General features: G+C 50.9%; 1 protein-coding gene across 2 annotated transcripts in view; it reads right to left on the reverse strand.

The window, feature by feature from the left end:
• Positions 1–18,360, reverse strand: part of ECE1 (endothelin converting enzyme 1) — a 127,456-nt gene that overhangs the window by 21,518 nt on the left and 87,578 nt on the right. For both annotated transcript variants that reach the window (XM_030805165.1, XM_030805166.1), the window contains exons 9-11: positions 9,704–9,846; positions 7,486–7,600; positions 346–456 (exon numbers count right to left, since the gene is read on the reverse strand). In XM_030805165.1, the coding sequence (XP_030661025.1) occupies positions 346–456; positions 7,486–7,600; positions 9,704–9,846 (369 nt within the window). The remainder of the gene's footprint in view (positions 1–345; positions 457–7,485; positions 7,601–9,703; positions 9,847–18,360) is intronic.

An 18,360-nucleotide genomic window follows, 5' to 3' on the forward strand; every position in this document is an offset into this window, starting at 1 on the left:
CACAGAATAAGAAAAATATCATCCTCTGGGCCAGAGCTGCTCTGCCAACATTCTCTCTGGGTCCTTCGCAGCCCTTGGAGGTGGGGATGACTGTCACAGCCTTGCAGGCTGCTGGGAGGCTCACGTGAGCTCGTGCAGATAAGGGCCTGGCACTGAAGAGCTGCCCTCGCGAGACTCCCATCACCCAGGGCTCGAGGAAGTGGGGCCTCTGCATTGAGGCTGTGGCCCTAAGGTCCTCTGCCCGGGAGCAGGAAAGGCCCAGGGTGGGCTGGAGTGTGAACTGGCAGGTCTGCGCAGGCCACAACTAGTGTGACCTCAGCCTGTGTCCACGGTGGAGGCACTTACTATGCTCTTGCTGTCCTCGGCGAAGGTCGCTTTGACGAACATGGGGCCCAACGCAAAGCCCAGGTTGTTTTCTGTGTCACTCACGCAAAACTTCCAGCGAGGAAGACAGGTCTGGAAAACACAAGTTGCGGGGCTCACTGGGCCCCAGCCCTTTGTTTCCCAACCCCTTTCTTGCTGGGAGGTAGCACCATGTGGGGCCCACGCTTTGTTCTGGAAGTTCAGGGAGAGCTTTCCGACCCAGTAAAGTTATTTTAGTCACCAGACCAAGAGGCCACTGATACCCTCACTCCCACCCCCTGCCATTTCCTGAATGCCAGGCTCTGAGCTGGGGCTTCACAAATAGTGTCCTGTTGAGCCATTCAATGACCCTCGGGGCTTACAAGCCGTTGGACAGATGGGGAAACACACTCGGCATGGAGGAGTTGCTGGCCCAGGGTGCCCCACGAGTGACAAGTGTTGCTGGAATGAGAACTGAGACGTGCCTGACTCCACATCCCATGCTCCTACATATGCCCAGCTTGTCCTGCCTCCTGGGGAGACCAGGAGTCCTGGAGGCAAAGAGCGGTGGGGAGTGACTGGTCTACGCTGAGTCACAGAAAAAACTTCCCCAGGGCCAGGGCTCCAATGCCATTGAAGATCTCCTCAAACGAGAACACTACAGCAACACCGCAGGACTGTTTTCTTTCTTTTTCTTTTTGGCAGGGTCTCGCTCTGTCACCTAGACTGGAGTGCAGTGGTGCGATCACACAGCTCACTGCAGCCTCGACCTCCTAGGCTCAAGTGATCTTCCCACCTTAGCCACCCGAGTAGCTGGGACAACAGGTGCAGGCCACTATGCCTGACTAATTTTTTCTATTTAAATTTTTTTTTTTTTTTTTTTTGTAGAGACATTATCCCACTATGTTGCCCAGGCTGGTCTAGAACTCTTGGGCTCAAGTGATCCACCTGCCTTGACTTCCCAGAGTGCTGAGATTACAGGCGTGAGCCACCACGCCCGGCTCACCGCAGGATTGCAATGCCTTGATTCTTTCTTGGTCTTGCCTACAAGCCCCAACAGTCCATACGACACCTCTGTGCAAACCGGAAATAGGCGTCTGTGGGCTGCAACCTCCTGGGCATGGCCCAGGGACGCGTGCTGGGCTAATGTCAGCCCCAGTCATTCCCCGACCAGGCATCCCTCCGTGGGCAGGATATATGACCACATGTGCTGGCCCTGCTCACATAAATCCCTCGTGCGACAGAGGAAGCGATGTCCTCTTAACCCCAAAGAACAGGTGGTTAACAACCACCCACGCTCAGGGCAGCCTGATTCATAATGGCCCTAAACTGACAACAGCCCAAATGCCCATCAGCAGGCAGACGGATCAACAAAATGTGGTATTTTTACACAGCAACATACTACTTGGCAACAAAAAGGAATGAACTAGCTACTGATATACACGACAGCATGGATGAATTCCACAGACTCAAGCTGAGCAAAAGCAGCCAGGCACATCCTGTATAATTCCATCTGCACCCAGCTGCACCAGCCTTGGGGCTGGGGGCTGACAGGAAAGGGGCATGAGGGTACCTGCTGCTCAGAGGGCACTGGACAAATGGATGATGGGAATGTTCTTTATCTTTCTAAATTTTTTTATACTTTTTGTTTGTTTGTTTGTTTTTAGCACGCTATGCCCAAGGCAGAAGGGGATGTTCTCTACCTTGACTGTGGTGATGGTTACATGGGTGACTTCATTGGTCAAACTCATTGGTGGCTCATGCATGTAATCCCAGCACTTCAGGAGGCTGAGGCGAGTGGATCACTTGAGGTCAGGAGTTCAAGACCAGCCTGGCCAACATGGTGAAACCCCGTTTCTACTAAAAATACAAAAATTAGCCAGGCGTGGTGGCACATGCCTGTAATCCCAGCTACTCGGAAGGCTGAGGCAGGAGAATCACTGGAACCTGGGAGGCGGAGGTTGCAGTGAGCCAAGATCAGGCCACTGCACTCCAGCCTGGGTGACAGAGCGAGACTGTCTCAATTAAAAACAAAACAAACAAAAAAAGGCCGGGACGGTGGCTCACACCTGTAATCCCAGCACTTTGGGTGGCTGAGGTGGGTGGATCCCCTGAGGTCAGGAGTTCAAGACCACCCTGGCCAACACGGTGAAACTCCGTCTCTACTAAAAATACAAAAATTAGCCGGGTGTGGTGGTAGGCACCTGTAACCCCAGCTACTCGGGAGGCTGAGGCACAAGAATCGCTTGAACTCTGGGGGTGGAAGTTGCAGTGAGCTGAGATCACACCACAGTACTCCAGCCTGGGTGACAGAGTGAGACTCTGTCTCAAAACCAAACCAAACCAAAAACTCACTGAACTGTATACTTAATGTACACTGCATTTTTTATTGTATGTAAATTATGCCTTAGCTACAAAAATTTCTTCTAGGCAAGAAAGAAGGAAGGAAGGAAGGAAGGGCCACTCTTCTCGTCTCACCCATGTTCTTTTTAGTTTTCCCAACTACGTGTCCATTTGGATGCCTTGCCCTCAGCCTCTCCCTCCCTCCCCCACCTGCCCTCCCTCGGCTGAGAAGCCCAAAGCTGGACACATGGTCTGTGTCTGGCCGAGGCCAACCACACAGGAGGTCAGGACTAGGGGGACTCTAATTTGAAGCTCCATGGAGGCTCCAGGCTGTGAGGGCTGAATCACAGACAGACTTTCTTATGCGTCGTCTTCTCCGGAGATTCTCTGGATAAACCCATTCCTTCACATGAGCTTTCATTCATTTACGCATCCAGCGTTCTGTGAGCAGTTGCCCTGCATCCTGACTGTGCTAGGTCTTGGGAAGCTAGAGATGAATCAACAGTGAGCCTGCACTCCTGGGTCTCAACTGAAATGCCCAGAACATCCAGGGAGAGAAACAGACATGTAATTGCACCATCCACAGCAGTAATCACAGTGAAGTGAAGCAGTGGAGTGAGTGCTTACTGTGTGCTGGGCCCTACTGCATATACTGCTCACAGTAAGATTCTCCTGCCTCAGCCTCCCGAGTAGCTGGGATTACAGGTGCCCAACACTACGCCCGGTAATTTTTATATTTTTAGTAGATACAGGGTTTTGCCATGTTGGCCAGTCTGGTCTCAAACTCCTGACATCAGGTGATCTGCCCGCCTCAGCCTCCCAAAGTGCTAGGATTATAGGTGTGAGCCACCGCACCCAGCCTCTGTTTCTGTTTTGCAGACAAAAAACTGTGGCACAGAGAGGTTAAATCACTTGGCCAAAGGGATCACCCAGGGAGTAAATGGTTGAGGTGGTTTTTTTTTCTTTTTTTTTTTTTTTTGAGATGTAGTCTTGCTCTGTCTATCAGGTTGGAGTGCAGTGGTGTGATACCGGCTCACTGCGACCTCTGCTTCCTAGGTTCAAACAATTCTCCTGCCTCAGCCTCCCACGTAGCTGGGATTACAGGTGTGTGCCACTACACCTGGCTATTTTTTGTAGTTTATTTATTTATTTATTTATTTTTTGAGACAGAGTCTCGCTCTGTCGCCCAGGCTGGAGTGCAGTGGCGCAATCTTGGCTCACTGCAAGCTCCGCCTCCCGGGTTCACGCCATTCTCCTGCCTCAGCCTCTCCGAGTAGCTGGGACTACAGGCCCCCGCCACCACGCCCAGCTAATTTTTTTGTATTTTTAGTAGAGACGGGGTTTCACCGTGGTCTCGATCTCCTGACCTCGTGATTCACCCGCCTCGGCCTCCCAAAGTGCTGGGATTACAAGCGTGAGCCACCGCGCCCGGCCGTATTTTTTGTAGTTTTAATAGAGGCGGGCTTTCGCCATGTTGGCCAGGGTGGTCTTGAATTCCTGGCCTCAGGTGATCCACCCGCCTTGGCCTCCCAAAAGTGCTGGGATTACAGGCATGAGCCACCGCACCTGGCCTGAGGTGGAATTTGAACTCAGAAAGTCCGGCTCCAATGTCTTCCTTCAGAGAGGCCACGCTCTCTGCCTGTCACGAAGTCCTGGAAGTACTACAGGATGGTGAGAAAAATCTCCAAAAGGAGCAAAGGTCAGATCGATCTGACCGGTCAGGAAGCCTGCATCTTGGAGGTGATCTATGAGTCAAGTCTGGGAAGATAAGGAGCAGCCAGGCAGCCTCCTCCACCCTGACCTGGCTGCATTTTTTTTTAACCTCTTCCTCACTGTAATACAAGGAGCACTCAGCAAGGGGTTCCTTCCTCCCCGCTGGAAGTCTCAAGTCACAAATGGGTGATAGCTGATGAGAAACAGCTGCGTGCAGCGCTTGAGCAGTCAGAACAGACTTCACAGCGATCCCCCGTGTAATCTTAGGCGGCCCTTGGATATGCAAGGCAGGGATCTGTTACCCCTTTTTACAGATGGGAGATTGAGCCCCTGCCCCAGTGAGGCAATCTACCTAAGGTGTGGTTAGAAGAAACAATTCAAACTTGGATCTTCCGACTCCAAATTCCGTGCTGTTTGCTCACAGCAGGCTCCCTCCCTGCCAGGATGAACAAATGCACACACCACACTGCTTCCCATGTTCTACGCTTTTTCCCGAATGGAGGCCATTCACAAAGGTCCCGTGAGGTGAGGTCAGGAATGATCTCCAATCGCAGATTAAAAAAACTGAGGCTCAGAGAGGTATAAGGACTACCCAAGGTCACACAGCTAGGAGGTGGCTTTGAGTTGGGCTGAACACAAGCAGGAGGGACCCGGCCTGGGCCCAGACTCCATCACAGTGGGGGAGTGGGGAGGGCTGGAGATTAAGAAACAGGCGAGCAGCAGCCTTCACCCATCAGCCCTGGGGTATCCAGAGACTCCTGCTCAGACCCTCCCACTTCAGGGTTCCCACCTGCCCTTGCCTCTCTTGAGGCCTCCCTGTATCCCACTTGTTCCAAGTGCCACATTCAAGCAGCACCCTGTGCTTTGAAGGTGGCCCAGGGAAACTCACTCCATAACTGACTAATTTTTTAAAAAGCAATGGGGTCTCGCTCTGTTGCTCAGACTGGAGTGCAGTGGTGCAGTCAGTGATAGCTCGCTGCAGCCTTAAACTCCTGGGCTCAAGCAGTCCTCTTGCCTCAGCCTCCAGGGTAGCTGGGACTACAGGCATGCACCAGTGCGCCTGGCTCAGAACTTTTTTATCTTGCAAATCTGAAACTCTATACTCATTAAACAATAATTCCTCATCCCTCTTCCTCCACATCAGCCCTTGGCAACCACAGGGAAGCTTGACCTTAACTTTTGGTTCCTGCAGAGCAGAGGCTGAGTGGTACAGAGCTCAGGGCTGTGGAATCAGATATGCTGAGTTTCAGAGCCTCCTCTCCACTTATAAGAGACTTTAAACAAGTCCCTTTCCCTCAGTGAGCCTCCATTTCCTCATCTGTAAAATGGAAGAGGATAACAGCTGTTGTAGGAATTTATAATGCCTATAAAAGGTAGATATCCAATAATGGTATCTTTGGTTATTATTATCATTATGATAAGTGAGTAGGTGAAAGTTGTAAACGTCAGATCTGGGATTTTCATTCAAGCTTGCTGCTTTCTTAAGATAAACAAATAAATATTAAAAAAAAAAATAGAGACAGGATCTTGCTATGTTTTCCAGGCTGGGCTCACGTGATCCACCTGTCTCGGCCTCTCAAAGTGTTGGCATTATAGGCGTGAGCCACCATACCAGGCCCTTGCTGCTTTCTTGCTGGGTGACTAAGAAAGTCCCTTCACCTCCCTGACCTCAGTTTCCTCAGGGAGGAACCTGGGAAGGTGAGAGATGATGTGGGTGTATGTTCCACACACAGAACCATCTTTGGAACCATCATCCTGGGTCCTGATCAAATCTCTCTGTAGAAAGTCCCCTGGGAGGCCGAGTTCTGTAGGGAACAGAATCCTGGCTCTGGCCGAATCTCTAACCCAGGGCCACTCCAAGGTAGATGCAGGAGGAGCAGGACGGCGAGTTGGCCGGGCAGCGCAGCCAACCCACTCCTCCCGCTTTGTCCTCCCCAGGGCAGCATGGCTCTTGTGGCCAAGGTCTGGTGGTGCCCTTGGAAGTGCCTCTGGTTAGAAATGGGGCTTGCTCCCAGCCACCCTCTCCCTCAGTCCCCTTCCTGTCAGAGGTAGGTTTGCATGGGGATGGGAGAGAGGACGTGTAGGATGCATTCCAGGGCTCGAAGCAGGAGCCCACATCCTGCCCTTCTCTGCCAACACTCATCTGGACTGGAATCTGGATTGGAAGCTGGACCCACTGCAGGAGTGGGGTCCAGCTGGAGTCAGCCCTCTCTGCTCTCTGGGGAGGATTGTTGGGGTGTTGCTAGCTGCTGTCTGGGTTGGGGAAGATGTGCCAGGTGAGCTTGGCACACCAGCCTCTACTGCTCTGTAGCTGGGGCCTCTTCCAGCCGCTCTCTGGGGCCCGAGCGTGATGTATCCCATGAGCACATACGAGAACTGGTCAGCTCCTATCACCTCCCTCAGCCGGTGTGGGCTCTCGGGGTACAGACCCCAGCTCACCTGTCTCAGTATTCCCGTACTGGGCTCAGAGCCTGGCACGCGGTGGCAGGAGTTCAATGAGTAAACATTAGTCGGCTGCATGAGTGAGAGGGCGACAGCCACTTCCTTGGGGAGAAGGTGGAAGTGGCTGTGGAACTTTCCACTGGGGGTAGGTTCCCCTGTAGGAGGGCAGGGAAGGTCCCTGAAGCCTCTGGAAGAATGGACCCTCAGGGGTCCTGGCGGGGGCATTTAATGGCAGGTAGAGCCCACCTGGCCTGGGGTTTCCCAGGCTACAAACTGGGAGGAAAATAATAACACTGAACAGTCGCATGGTGCTTCTAAGAACCAGGTGCTGTTCTGTGTTTTACATTAATACTATTGGGGGTCCCCTGTGCAAAGTGGGGATAATGATAGTACCCACCGCACAGGCACTGTGAGGATCACGAGTTGTCCAAGGAGAGCATCTATCATCACTACTGGCAATTACTTTTTGCTATAAATTGGCTAAGTGGCTAGGACTCCTCTTTACCCTCTACTTGGCATAATCACTCCTTTCGGAAGCTTCTGCCCACCCCCAGCTGGCTGAGGTCCCTTCCTGTGCTCCCACGGACACCTTGGCATAAAGTAGGCTCTCAGCCCATATTCAGGCATACACAGTAGCAGGCTCACCTTCTTGGTCCCGTACATGACTTCCATGAACTTCTCATCAGCGTCCTGAAAGCGCTGGTCGAGGAAGGAGCTTGTTTTCCGCACCAGGTTCCAGATCATGTAGTTGTTGAGCAGGCTGCGGGGAGAGGAGGCCAGAGAGGCTCAGGGACACCTAGGCAGGGAGTATCGTGGCCCTTCCCCTGCTGGCCCCTAGGGGGCTCTCAAACTTGGCCTGTGACCCCAGGCCCCTTCCAGCCTGCCACGGCTTGGTGGGTTACTGCTCCCTAAGCACGTGCAATGGAAGCTCTTCAAGGGAAAAGCCTGGGTCTTCTACCATAGGAAACGCCTCAGTGTTTAGTGCAATCACTTGTATGCCACAGGCGTTCAATAAATGCTTGTTGCCTAGCTGCTCTGTGTCTGGAAGCTATGAAGCCCGGGCATGGAGACCCACCCCAATGGTGTATGCTAGGATGGAGAGGTGACTACCACTTCTACAGCTTGGAGGTGCCCCAGCCAGAAGGCCAGAGAGGCTAAGAATAGGAGGGGCAGGAAAAGCTCAGCCCAGCCAGGCCAAGGTTTCCATGATGACAGCTCCTACTGCCCCACCTGCAGGGCACAGGGAACCTATCTGTAGCTGTTGCCACTGTTGCCAAGAAGTCACCTTGAGACTGTAGTGAACATCTAACCTCTAATCAGAATCAACCAAAATGCCTGACAATGAGAAGGAGGAAGTAAAGAACTGTATTTGTACATGATGGAATACTATGCAACCATGAAAAATGATGTTTGCAGAGGTTTTGAGATGACAAGGGGGAAAATGTTCAGGATACAGGTCAAGGGAAAAGGAGACTAGACATTTAGTCACGATAATGGGAAAAAAAGACCACATATTAGAAAACCCATCTCTCTTTCCCTCCTCTCTCCTGCCCTCCGCCATGCTTTCTCTCTACATATGCACACCCACACACACACACACAAGATCAACAGGAGTCATTTAAAATTTTTTCAGAGCCTAGTGAGGTGGCTCACACCTGTAATCTTAGCATTTTGAGAGGCCAAGGTGGGAGGATTGACTGAGCCCAGGAGTTTGAGACCAGCCTGGGCAACATAGTGAGACCCCATCTCATTAAAAAAATTTTTAACAAGTTTGGGGAGTTAGGAAAAAAATAAGTTAAATAAAATAATTTTTTTTCCTTTTTTTGGTATTTTTCAAAAATTTTTTTAAAAATCGTAAGTATTGCCGGGTGTGGTGGCTTATGCCTGTAATCCCAGCACTTTGGGAGGCTGAGGCAGGCAGATCAATTGAGGTCAGGAGTTGGGGACTAGCCTGGCAAACATGGTGAAACCCCATCTCTACTAAAAATACAAACATTAGCCGGCGTGGTGGCAGGCGCCTGTAATCCCAGCTGTTTGGGAGGCTGAGGCAGGAGAATCATTTAAACCTGGGAGGCAGAGGTTGCAGTGAGTTGAGATCACACCACTGCACTCCAGCCTGGGTGACAGAGTGAGACTCCATCTCAAAAAAAAAAAAAAAAAAAAAAAGAAAAAGAAAATCATTAAGTATTAACCAAAAATAATAGCCAACATTTACTGAGTCCCAGTATATGCTAGGCACTGCATTAAATCACCTCATATGGATTGTTTCACTTGATTCTCACAACACCCCTAAATGGTAGGCGCTAGGTTTTTTTGTTTGGGACAGGGTTTTACTCTGTCTCCCACGCTGGAGTGCAATAGTGCAATCACAGCTCACTACAACCTCTGCCTCCTGAGCTCAAGCGATCCTTCCACTTCAGCCTCCCTCTCAAGGAGCTGAGATGACAGGCACGCGACACCATGTCTGGCTAATTTTTTATTTTTTGTAGAGACACTGTCTCGCTATGTTGCCCAGGCTGGTCTCAAACGCAGGGACTCAAGGGATCCTCCTGCCTCTGTCTCCCAAAGTCCCACAATTACGGGCGTTTGTGCCTGGCCACAGGTGCTATTTGTATCACCATCTTATGGAGGAGGAGAATGAACTTAAGAAAGGTTAAGAAATTTGCCCAAGGCTACAAAGCTGACAGTTGGAAAGAGGCTGGGATTTAAACCTGCGCCCGTAACCAGGTCCTGCTGCCTCTCATAAAAGCCCGCCCAGGTCCCACTCTCCTGAGTCAGATAGTCATCCCCACCCCTGCCCAGCCTGCCCAAGAAGAGGGCTGTCTGTGAGAGGCATGCCCCAGGCCACTGGGCGTCTCCTTACCATTTGTCGGTGTTGTTGATGAGAGTGGAGACCTGCTCAAGGTATTCCTTGTCATAGACCACAATAGGCTCGGATTCATTGATCTCCACAGGGTAGAAGATGGTGTTGAGAAAAGCTAACCAGTTGATGGCAGGTGCCAAGGTCTGCAAGGGAAAAGGACAATGTGACCCTGTAGGGCTGCTTCTCCTCATAGCCCAGGTCTCCAGGACCGGCTTCTACAGGAAGCAAAGGAAAGAGCCTGGGCTTGGCGCCATCTGACAGCGCACTGGGCAGACAGTCAAGCGGAGCCTGGCGGGCTTTTGTCAGAGATGCTGTAGGTAGAATGCTAAGGAGTCCAACACCAAAATTTAACTTGAAATGGAACGAGGATGGAATGAGAAGATGAAGGAGCTGCTGCTACCATTCAGCAAGCGTCTCCTGTGTGCCAGGAGCCGTGGCAAATGATTCATGCATATGATTCCAACCGGTCCTCGCGCGAGTCCAAGCAGTAGGTACTATTATCCCTGCTTCATGGATGAAGAGACTGAGCTTCAGACAGGCCTGAAACAGTTGAGCTTGTAGAATCTGCAGCCAAATTGCCTGGGCTCATCTTCTAGCTCTCTTCCTTGCTAGCTGTGTAACCCTAGGTAAGTTAATGCACCCTTCTGGGCCTCAGTATCTTGTCTGAAAAGTGGGGATCACCATAATAACAGAACCCACTTCGCTGGGTTATTTGTGAGGACTGAACAAGCTTATGCTGTCTGTTGTATTCAACATGGGCTTCTGTAACATCAGTGAGCTTCTACATGATTGGTAAATTCAGGTTGACAGCAGCATAACGTGTGAGCTGCGTTGGTCCGAAGGTGATGTTTCTCAGGCATGGGATCGGGAAGGGTTGAACGTTAACCTTCAGCAAGAAAGGAAAAGCCCTCAGCTCAGCTGATGCACACAGCAGGCTGGTCAGCTCTACCTTTTTTTTTTTTTTTTGAGACGGAGTCTCACTCTTTCATCCAGGCTGGAGTGCGGTGGTGCCATCTTGGCTCACTGTAACCTCTGCCTCCAGGGTTCAAGTGATTTTCCTGTTTCAGCTTCCTGAGTAGCTGGGATTACAACAGGCACCCACCACCATGCCCGCTTAATTTTTGTATTTTTAGCAGAGATGGGGTTTGCCATCTTGGCCAGGCTGGTCTTGAACTCCTGACCTCAAGTGACCCGCCTGCCTCAGCCTCCCAGAGTGCTGGGATTATAGGCATGAGCCACCGTGCCCAGCCTGGTCCGCTCTATTTTAAGATGACTGAAAATGAGCCCTCACGCCTGGGGCTTCCTCTCCTCACAGAGGCTCCTTCCAGCCCTGTAACTCTCAGCCTCCAGCAGGTTGCACTTTCTCTGTGACCCTAAAGGTGCTTGCTCAGAGCTCTCTGTCTCTTTTTTTTTTTTTGAGATGGAATCTTGTTCTGTTGCCCAGGCTGGAGTGCAGTGGTGTGATCTCAGCTCACTGCAACCTCCGCCTCCCAGGTTCAAGTGATTCTCCTGCCTCAGCCTCCTGAGTAGCTGGGATTACAGGTGTGTGCCACCACTCCTGGCTAATTTTTGTATTTTTAGTAGAGACGGGGTTTCACCATGTTGGTCAGGCTGGTCTCGAACTCCTGACCTCATGATCTGCCTGCCTCGGCCTCCCAAAGTGCTGGGATTACCAGCACTTTGAGCCACTCCACCTGGCCAGAGCTCCCTGTCTTATCTGCAGGGTCTTGGTGTCCACAGCTAGCACTTCCCAGCTGGTACTATCCCCACGGCAGCCTCCGGCCATGCTGAGGTATTCCTCAAGGTTCCAATTATTGTTTTGTTAGGATTCTGATTACAAAGTTGCACAACTTAAAAAAAAAAATTGTGGTACACTTTGGAAGGCCAAGGCCAGTGGATCACCTGAGGTCAGGAGTTCGAGACCAGCCTGGACAACATGGTGAAACCCTGTCTCTACCAAAAATACAAAAATTAGCCGGGCATGGTGGTACATGCCTGTAGTCCTAGCTACTCGGGAGGCTGAGGCAGGAGAATCGCTTGAACTAGGGAGGCGGAAGTTGCAGTGAGCCGAGATCATGCCACTGCACTCCAGCCTGGGCAACAGAGTGAGACTCCGTCTCAAAAAAAAAAAAAAAAATTGTGGTAAAATACATATAACATAAAATTCACCATCTTCACTACGTTTAAGAGCACAGTTCAAGGCCAGGCGCGGTGGCTCATGCCTGTAATCCCAGCACTTTGGGAGACTGAGGTGGGCAGATCGCTTGAGCCCAGGAGTTCAAGACCAGCCTGGGCAACATGGTGACACCCCATCTTTACAAAAAAAATTTAAAAATTAGCTAGGCATGGGGGCCTGCACCTGTAGTCCCAGGTGGGAGAATTGCTGGAGCCCGGGAGGTCAAGGCTGCAGTGAGCTGAAATCACACCACTACACTTCAGCCTAGTTGACAGAGTGAAACCCTGCCTCAGAAAAAAAAGAGCACAGTTCAGGGGCATTCAGTCCATTCACACTGCAGTGCTACCATCACCACCACTATGCAGACACAGATTGCTTTTTTTAAGTATTTATTTTGTTTTGAGACACAGTCTCACTCTGTCGCCCACACTGGAATGCAGTGGTGTGATCTCAGCTCACTGCAACCTCCACCTCCCGGGTTCAAGCGATTCTCCTGTGCCAGCCTCCCAGGAGGGTAGCTGGGACTACAGGCACATGCCACCACCCTTGGCTAATTCCTTTTTTTTTTTTTTAGTAGAGATGGGGTTTTACCATATTGGTCAGGCTGGTCTCGAACTCCTGACCTCTGGTGATCCACCCGTCTCGGCCTCCCAAAGTGAGGGGATTACAGGCGTGAGCCACCGCGTCTGGCCCCACAGATTTCATCTTGCACATGTGAGACTCTACCCATTAGGCAATAACTTCCCACTGGTCCCAACCCCCACTCCTGGAAACTACCATTCTACTTTCTGTCTCTATGAACTTGACTACTCTAGGTACCTCATATAAGTAGAATCAGGCAGTATTTGTCCTTTTGTGATTGGCTTACTTCGCTTAGCACAATATCCTCAAGTGAAGTTGCATAACTTTTGTTCTGCTCTAGTTCTATTTTCCCCACAAGTACTGCTATTTTTAGTGTGCAATTTTACAGAACACAAGGTTTTTTGGAACTAAATATACTGCTACAGCAAAAATGCCTGTACATGTCAATCACTTAGATGGATATGTCTGGCATTTAGCAAGCAACTCATCAATATTGTCCATCACAATCTTTGCTCAAGGTCTCCCATGTATGTTCCTGGGCCTGTCCAATTCCAGATTCTCTTTTGTTTTCTTGAAAAAGGACAAAATGCAAGACAAAGGAGGTGAGAGAGGCTCCACATATGGCCTTCATATGGAAAAATCAATCAATAAAGTAAAATTGATCTGTAACGTAAGACCAGTCTATAGCCTGTTGGTAAATATGATGACACCCTCTGTGAGAGAGGTAGCCATAAACCCCCACTTAACAGATGCTGAGGCCGGGTGGGGTGGCTCACACCTGTAATCCCAGCACTTTAGGAGGCCGAGGTGGGCACATCACTAGGTCAGGAGATCGAGACCATCCTGACTAACAGAGTGAAACTCCGTCTCTACTAAAAATACAAAAAATTAGCCAGGCATGGTGGCGGGCGCCTGTAGTCCCAGCTACTCGGGAGGCTGAGGCAGGAGAATGGCATGAACCCGGGAGGCAGAGCTTGCAGTGAGCGGAGATCGTACCACTGCACTCCAGCCTGGGCGACAGAGCGAGACTCAGTCTCAAAAAAAAACAAAACAAAAAACAGATGCTGAATTTGCGGATGGGGTAAGGTGACTTTCCTGAGGTCACCTAGTTAACTAGCCACTGTGGAGGTTCACTCATCTCTTTGGGTTTAAAAGGGCAACTCAGCTGCTGGGGAACAAGGACCTCAAAGGACAGGTGAATTTGTGAGGAGGGCAGGTCCTGAAGGCAGTGGCGTGCTGGTAAACAGTTAACAACTGCGCCGGGCACGGTGGCTCATGCCTGTAATCCCAGCACTTTGGGAGGCCAAGACAGGAGAATCACCTGAGTCCAGGAGCTCAAGACCAGCCTGGCCAACATGATGAAACCCTATCTCTACTAAAAATATAAAGAAATTAGCCAGGCGTGGTGGTGCACGCCTGTAATCCCAGCTACTTGGGAGGCTAAGGCATGAGAATCACTTGAGCCTGGGAGGCGGAGGCTGCAGTGAGCCAAGATCATGCCACTGCACTCCAGCCTGGGCGACAGGGTGAAGCTCTGTCTCAAAACAAAAACAAAAACAAAACAGTTAACAACTGGCTCTCAGTTTCTGGGTAACTCTTCCCACTGTGGCTGATGGTAAAATACCTGCGGAGCTGGGGAGAGATGTGCGCAGCAGACTTGGGGGCCAGGGGGCTCCGGTGCATCCCTGCCTGCCTGCCTGGCAGCTGGTAAGCTGGGAAGAGCCCTGGGCTAAGAATGAGCAGACCTGGATCAGCGTCCCCAGGAGGAACCAGCTCTGGGACCTCCAGCCTTTTTCTGTTCTTTCTCTAAAATGGGGACAACAGCCTCCCCTCCCAGAGCTGATAGATCTGTGCCTCTTATACCTGCTTGCCCAATAACCCTGAGTTTCTTTTCTCCCTACCTTGTCCTCTCTGCCCTCCTCCCGGCAGGAGGCCCTCAGGCAGGTAACCTCTGAGGCTAATCTTTAACATTTCTGTGACTACAAAAACTGGAGCTGCGCTTGTGAGATCTTCAAATAGGGTTCCACCATTAGAGCCACCCGACTGCATGACCTCCTGGCAAAGGCCTTGGGAAAATCACCAAGTTTACAAAATGTCAGTATTTACACAGTGGACAAGAGCTTCACAAACTGCGGACAACTGGAACTCTCTGATCAAGGTACAGATATAAGATGGTGAGAAATCCCTGTGTACTCCTCAACACAACCCTGGCCCTTTAGGGAAAGCAGGTGTTCTGTGCAGGGAAGTTCCCATGACTGTGAGATAAGATGTGTTGAATACCAGGATTTTCACATTTTCCATCCTGGCTGCTTTAGTGAACTCCTATCTTAAACACATGTGCCTAGCTCCATCTCCATGGAGATGGCTGTTTTAACTAACTAGGACATTCCACTTGTGACTCACACCCTCTGGGGCACACCAATGAGCTCCATTTTCCACACCTGCAGCCAAGGAGTACTGTGGGTCACAAACCAACGAATTCAAATAGGTTTGAAACTGGCAGAGAAGAGAAGAATGCTTCTGAGCTTCATCTCAGCTGAAGAAATGGGGTAGAAAACGGGGCTCAGGCCCAAACAGCCTTTGGCGTGAGGGTCCTAGAAAGGAAGGGGAAGGTCCTCAGGCCCCCAGAAGTAATGGAAGAGTGTCTGATTCACAGCTCTGAGTTCAGACTCTGCTGGGGACTAGCCTGGAACCACACTGTGAAACCTGGCGTGCTTTTCCCTAAGTTACCTGGAGTATGGGAAGAAAACCCCATTTCCAGACACCAGGGAACAAGACATTCTCTGTCCCAGAGTAGAATGAATCAAATTGATTTAGTGCTGGGTTCCTGGGTGACATCGCTAATAACAAAGGAATTGTAACAATAATGATGAATATAATACGTTATGCTTGTACTGGGTTGTGCAAATGAGTTTACTGAATGAAATCTCATCCTTTGTCTCAACTTATTCTCCCACAACCCTGTGGCAGGCCAGGAAGAGATTCTTACTTAGAACACAGGCTTCAGGGGGCCAGGACTTCTTTATTTTTTTATTTTATTTTATTTTTTTGAAACGGAGTCTCGCTCTGTCATCCAAGCTGGAGTGCAGTGGTGTGATCTTGGCTCAATGCAACCTCTGCCTCCCAGGTTCAAGTGATTCTCCTGCCTCAGCCTCCCGAGTAGCTGGGACTACTGGTGCACACCACAACACCTGGCTAATTTTTTGTATTTTTAGTAGAGATGGGGTTTTACCATATTGGTCAGGCTGGTCTTGAACTCCTGACCTCAGGTGATCCACCTGCCTCCACCTCCCAAGTGCTGGAATTACAGGCCTGAGCCACCATGCCCGGCCAGGACGTCTTTAAGTGTCAGACATAATTTTAAAAATATGCATATATGCCCATTTATTCTGGGTGATAGTCCATGGTTTTTTATCTGTTCTCAAAGGACTCTGTGACTTAAAGTTAAGAACCACAGGCCGGGTGCAGTGGCTCACGCCTGTAATCCCAGCACTTTGGGAGGCCGAGGTGGGCAGATCACGAAGACAGGAGATCGAGACCATCCTGGCTAACACGGTGAAACCCCGTCTCTACTAAAAATACAAAAAAATTAGCCGGGCGTGGTGGCGGGCACCTGTAGTCCCAGCTACTCAGGAGGCTGAGGAAGGAGAATGGCGTGAACCCGGGAGGCGGAGCTTGCAATGAGCCGAGATGGCGCCACTGCACTCAAGCCTGGGTGAGAGTGCGAGACTCTGTCTCAAAAAAAAAAAAAAAAAAAAAAGAACCACAGGCCTGGTGTTGTGGCTCATGCATGTAATCCCAGCACTTTGGGAGGCCAAGGCGGGTGGATCATGAGGTCAGGAGTTCGAGGCCAGCCTGACCAACATGGTGAAACCCCAACTCTACTAAAAATACAAAAATTAGCCGGGCATGGTGGTGCTTGCCTGTAATTCCAGCTACTCGGGAGGCTGAGGCAGGAGAATCGATTGAACCTGGGAGGTGGAGGTTGCAGTAAGCCAAGATCATGCCACTGCACTCCATCCTGGGCGACAGAGCAAGACTTTGTCTCAAAAAAAACCAAACAAACAAACAAAAAGAACCACAGTCCCTTGTGAGGACAAGGGCTATGTCTCATTTGTGTTCTGGCACACAGCAGGGGTGAGTGAACGAGCCAACCCCATTTTACAAGGAAGGCAGCCAAATTCACATTAGAATTTAATCAGAAATATCTGTAAAAACTTAAGGAGAGAATCCATATATTTCCTAAAGATCTTAATTGAACTTTGGGTACTTAGAACACAGAGGCTGTTTGGCCAGGCGTGGTGGCTCATGCCTATAATCCCAGCACTTACAGCTCCAAGCTTACAGCCCTCTGAATCTAAGCCCAGGGCTTGTATACTACAAGCTGCTGCGTCTGCTAAACTCCCCCCACCTTCGCAGCTGTGCAGCTGGGAGGGAGGAAAGGCCTTTCTTCCTTTGCTTGGAAGAAGAGAGCAGAAGCAATGGTGATAGGATGCCTGGGGGGAACCTGGTGGCCATGCTGGGCTGATGTGCTCAGGGCTCCTGTACCTTCTCCGCTATTCGTGGCACACAGTTGGCATCATGGCCACGGCAGGGGGCTGAGGCACTGTGGGGGCCCCTCAGGCTGAGAACTGGGCTGGAACAAACCAAACTATAATGCACAAACAACATCACCCTCAGCCTCCTGGCCTCAGAGCAGGAAAATAGTGCCAGATGGTATCTAACAGCAGCTGTTGATCTCCATCCCGGCCTGAGCAGCACCACTCAGCATCAGGCCAGTTTCTCTGGGAGCTGAAGGGCAGCCAGCACCAGCAGGAGGCCAGGCTCCCCTGACCCTGATCATGGGCCCTAGGACGGCCCGCACCTCCGCCTGGGACACCCAGTCGGCCTGGAAATGCTCACCCATCGTTAGACTCACCTTCCCTGACTTCTCCCCACCCCTGGCTCCCCCAGGGCCCACTGCTTTTGCCCAAAGCACTCAGCAATGAGACGGGGTTGTTTCCAGCTGGTGTCCCCCACTAGCCAGGAAGCACATGAAGTGCAAGGTCCCAAGACAGCCCCATATACACCTGTCAGCTGGAGGAGGGAAAAGGGCAGGGACCTAGAGTTCTTCCCGAAAGTAGAAGGAACGGACAGGTCCAATTCGGCTGGTCACAAGGTAAGGAAGGAGGGAGATGACACCCTGCGGGAACCCCTCCTCAGCAGAGAAGCGAGGCCTGGCCACGCATTCCTGGGTGATGTCAAGAAACGGGAAGATCGGTGGTGGCCACTCTGCTGATCCCTCTGCAATGCCAGCTGATGCTCTGGAAAGAAGGAACCGGCAGGCTATTCCCTCTGGACCCTCAAGAACCAAACAGCCGCCAGAGGGCAGCCTTGGGCAGAGGACGTTGGGCTTCTCCAATGGGTGACAGAAAGCATCGCAGATCTAACGCCCTGTTGTACAGTGAGCCAATCTGAGTCATATGGCTGGCTTCTCTGCCACTTAGGAGCCTCCGGACCTTGATCCGGCTCAGAAAAGGGAAAAGTAATGACAGAATCCACACCACACATTTATTAAGTGCTCACTGTAACCAAGTTCGATGTGCTTGGTGCCGGAGAGACTGGAAAGGCGCTGTCAGTGTAAGCTGGTGTGGTCATGACCCCGAGCCTCCAAGTAAACACTATTAATTACAGAGAAGCAGCCTGGTGTCAGCCAGGCGCCTATTTTGGAGTCACTTACTAGCTGTGTGCCCTTCAGCAGGTAACTTGACCTTTCTGAGCATCAGTTTTTCCATCTGTGGACTGGGCATAACAACCATCTTTTGTCACGTAGTCTCAAGGACTAGATGAAATGAGAATAAAAGCCCCCAGCCCAGGGCCCTGTCTGAAGCCTGGTGGCCATCCCAGCCTCCCTAGCAGC

The sequence above is a fragment of the Nomascus leucogenys genome, chromosome 24, assembly GCF_006542625.1.
Source record: "Nomascus leucogenys isolate Asia chromosome 24, Asia_NLE_v1, whole genome shotgun sequence".
NCBI classification, from domain to species: Eukaryota; Metazoa; Chordata; class Mammalia; order Primates; family Hylobatidae; genus Nomascus; species Nomascus leucogenys.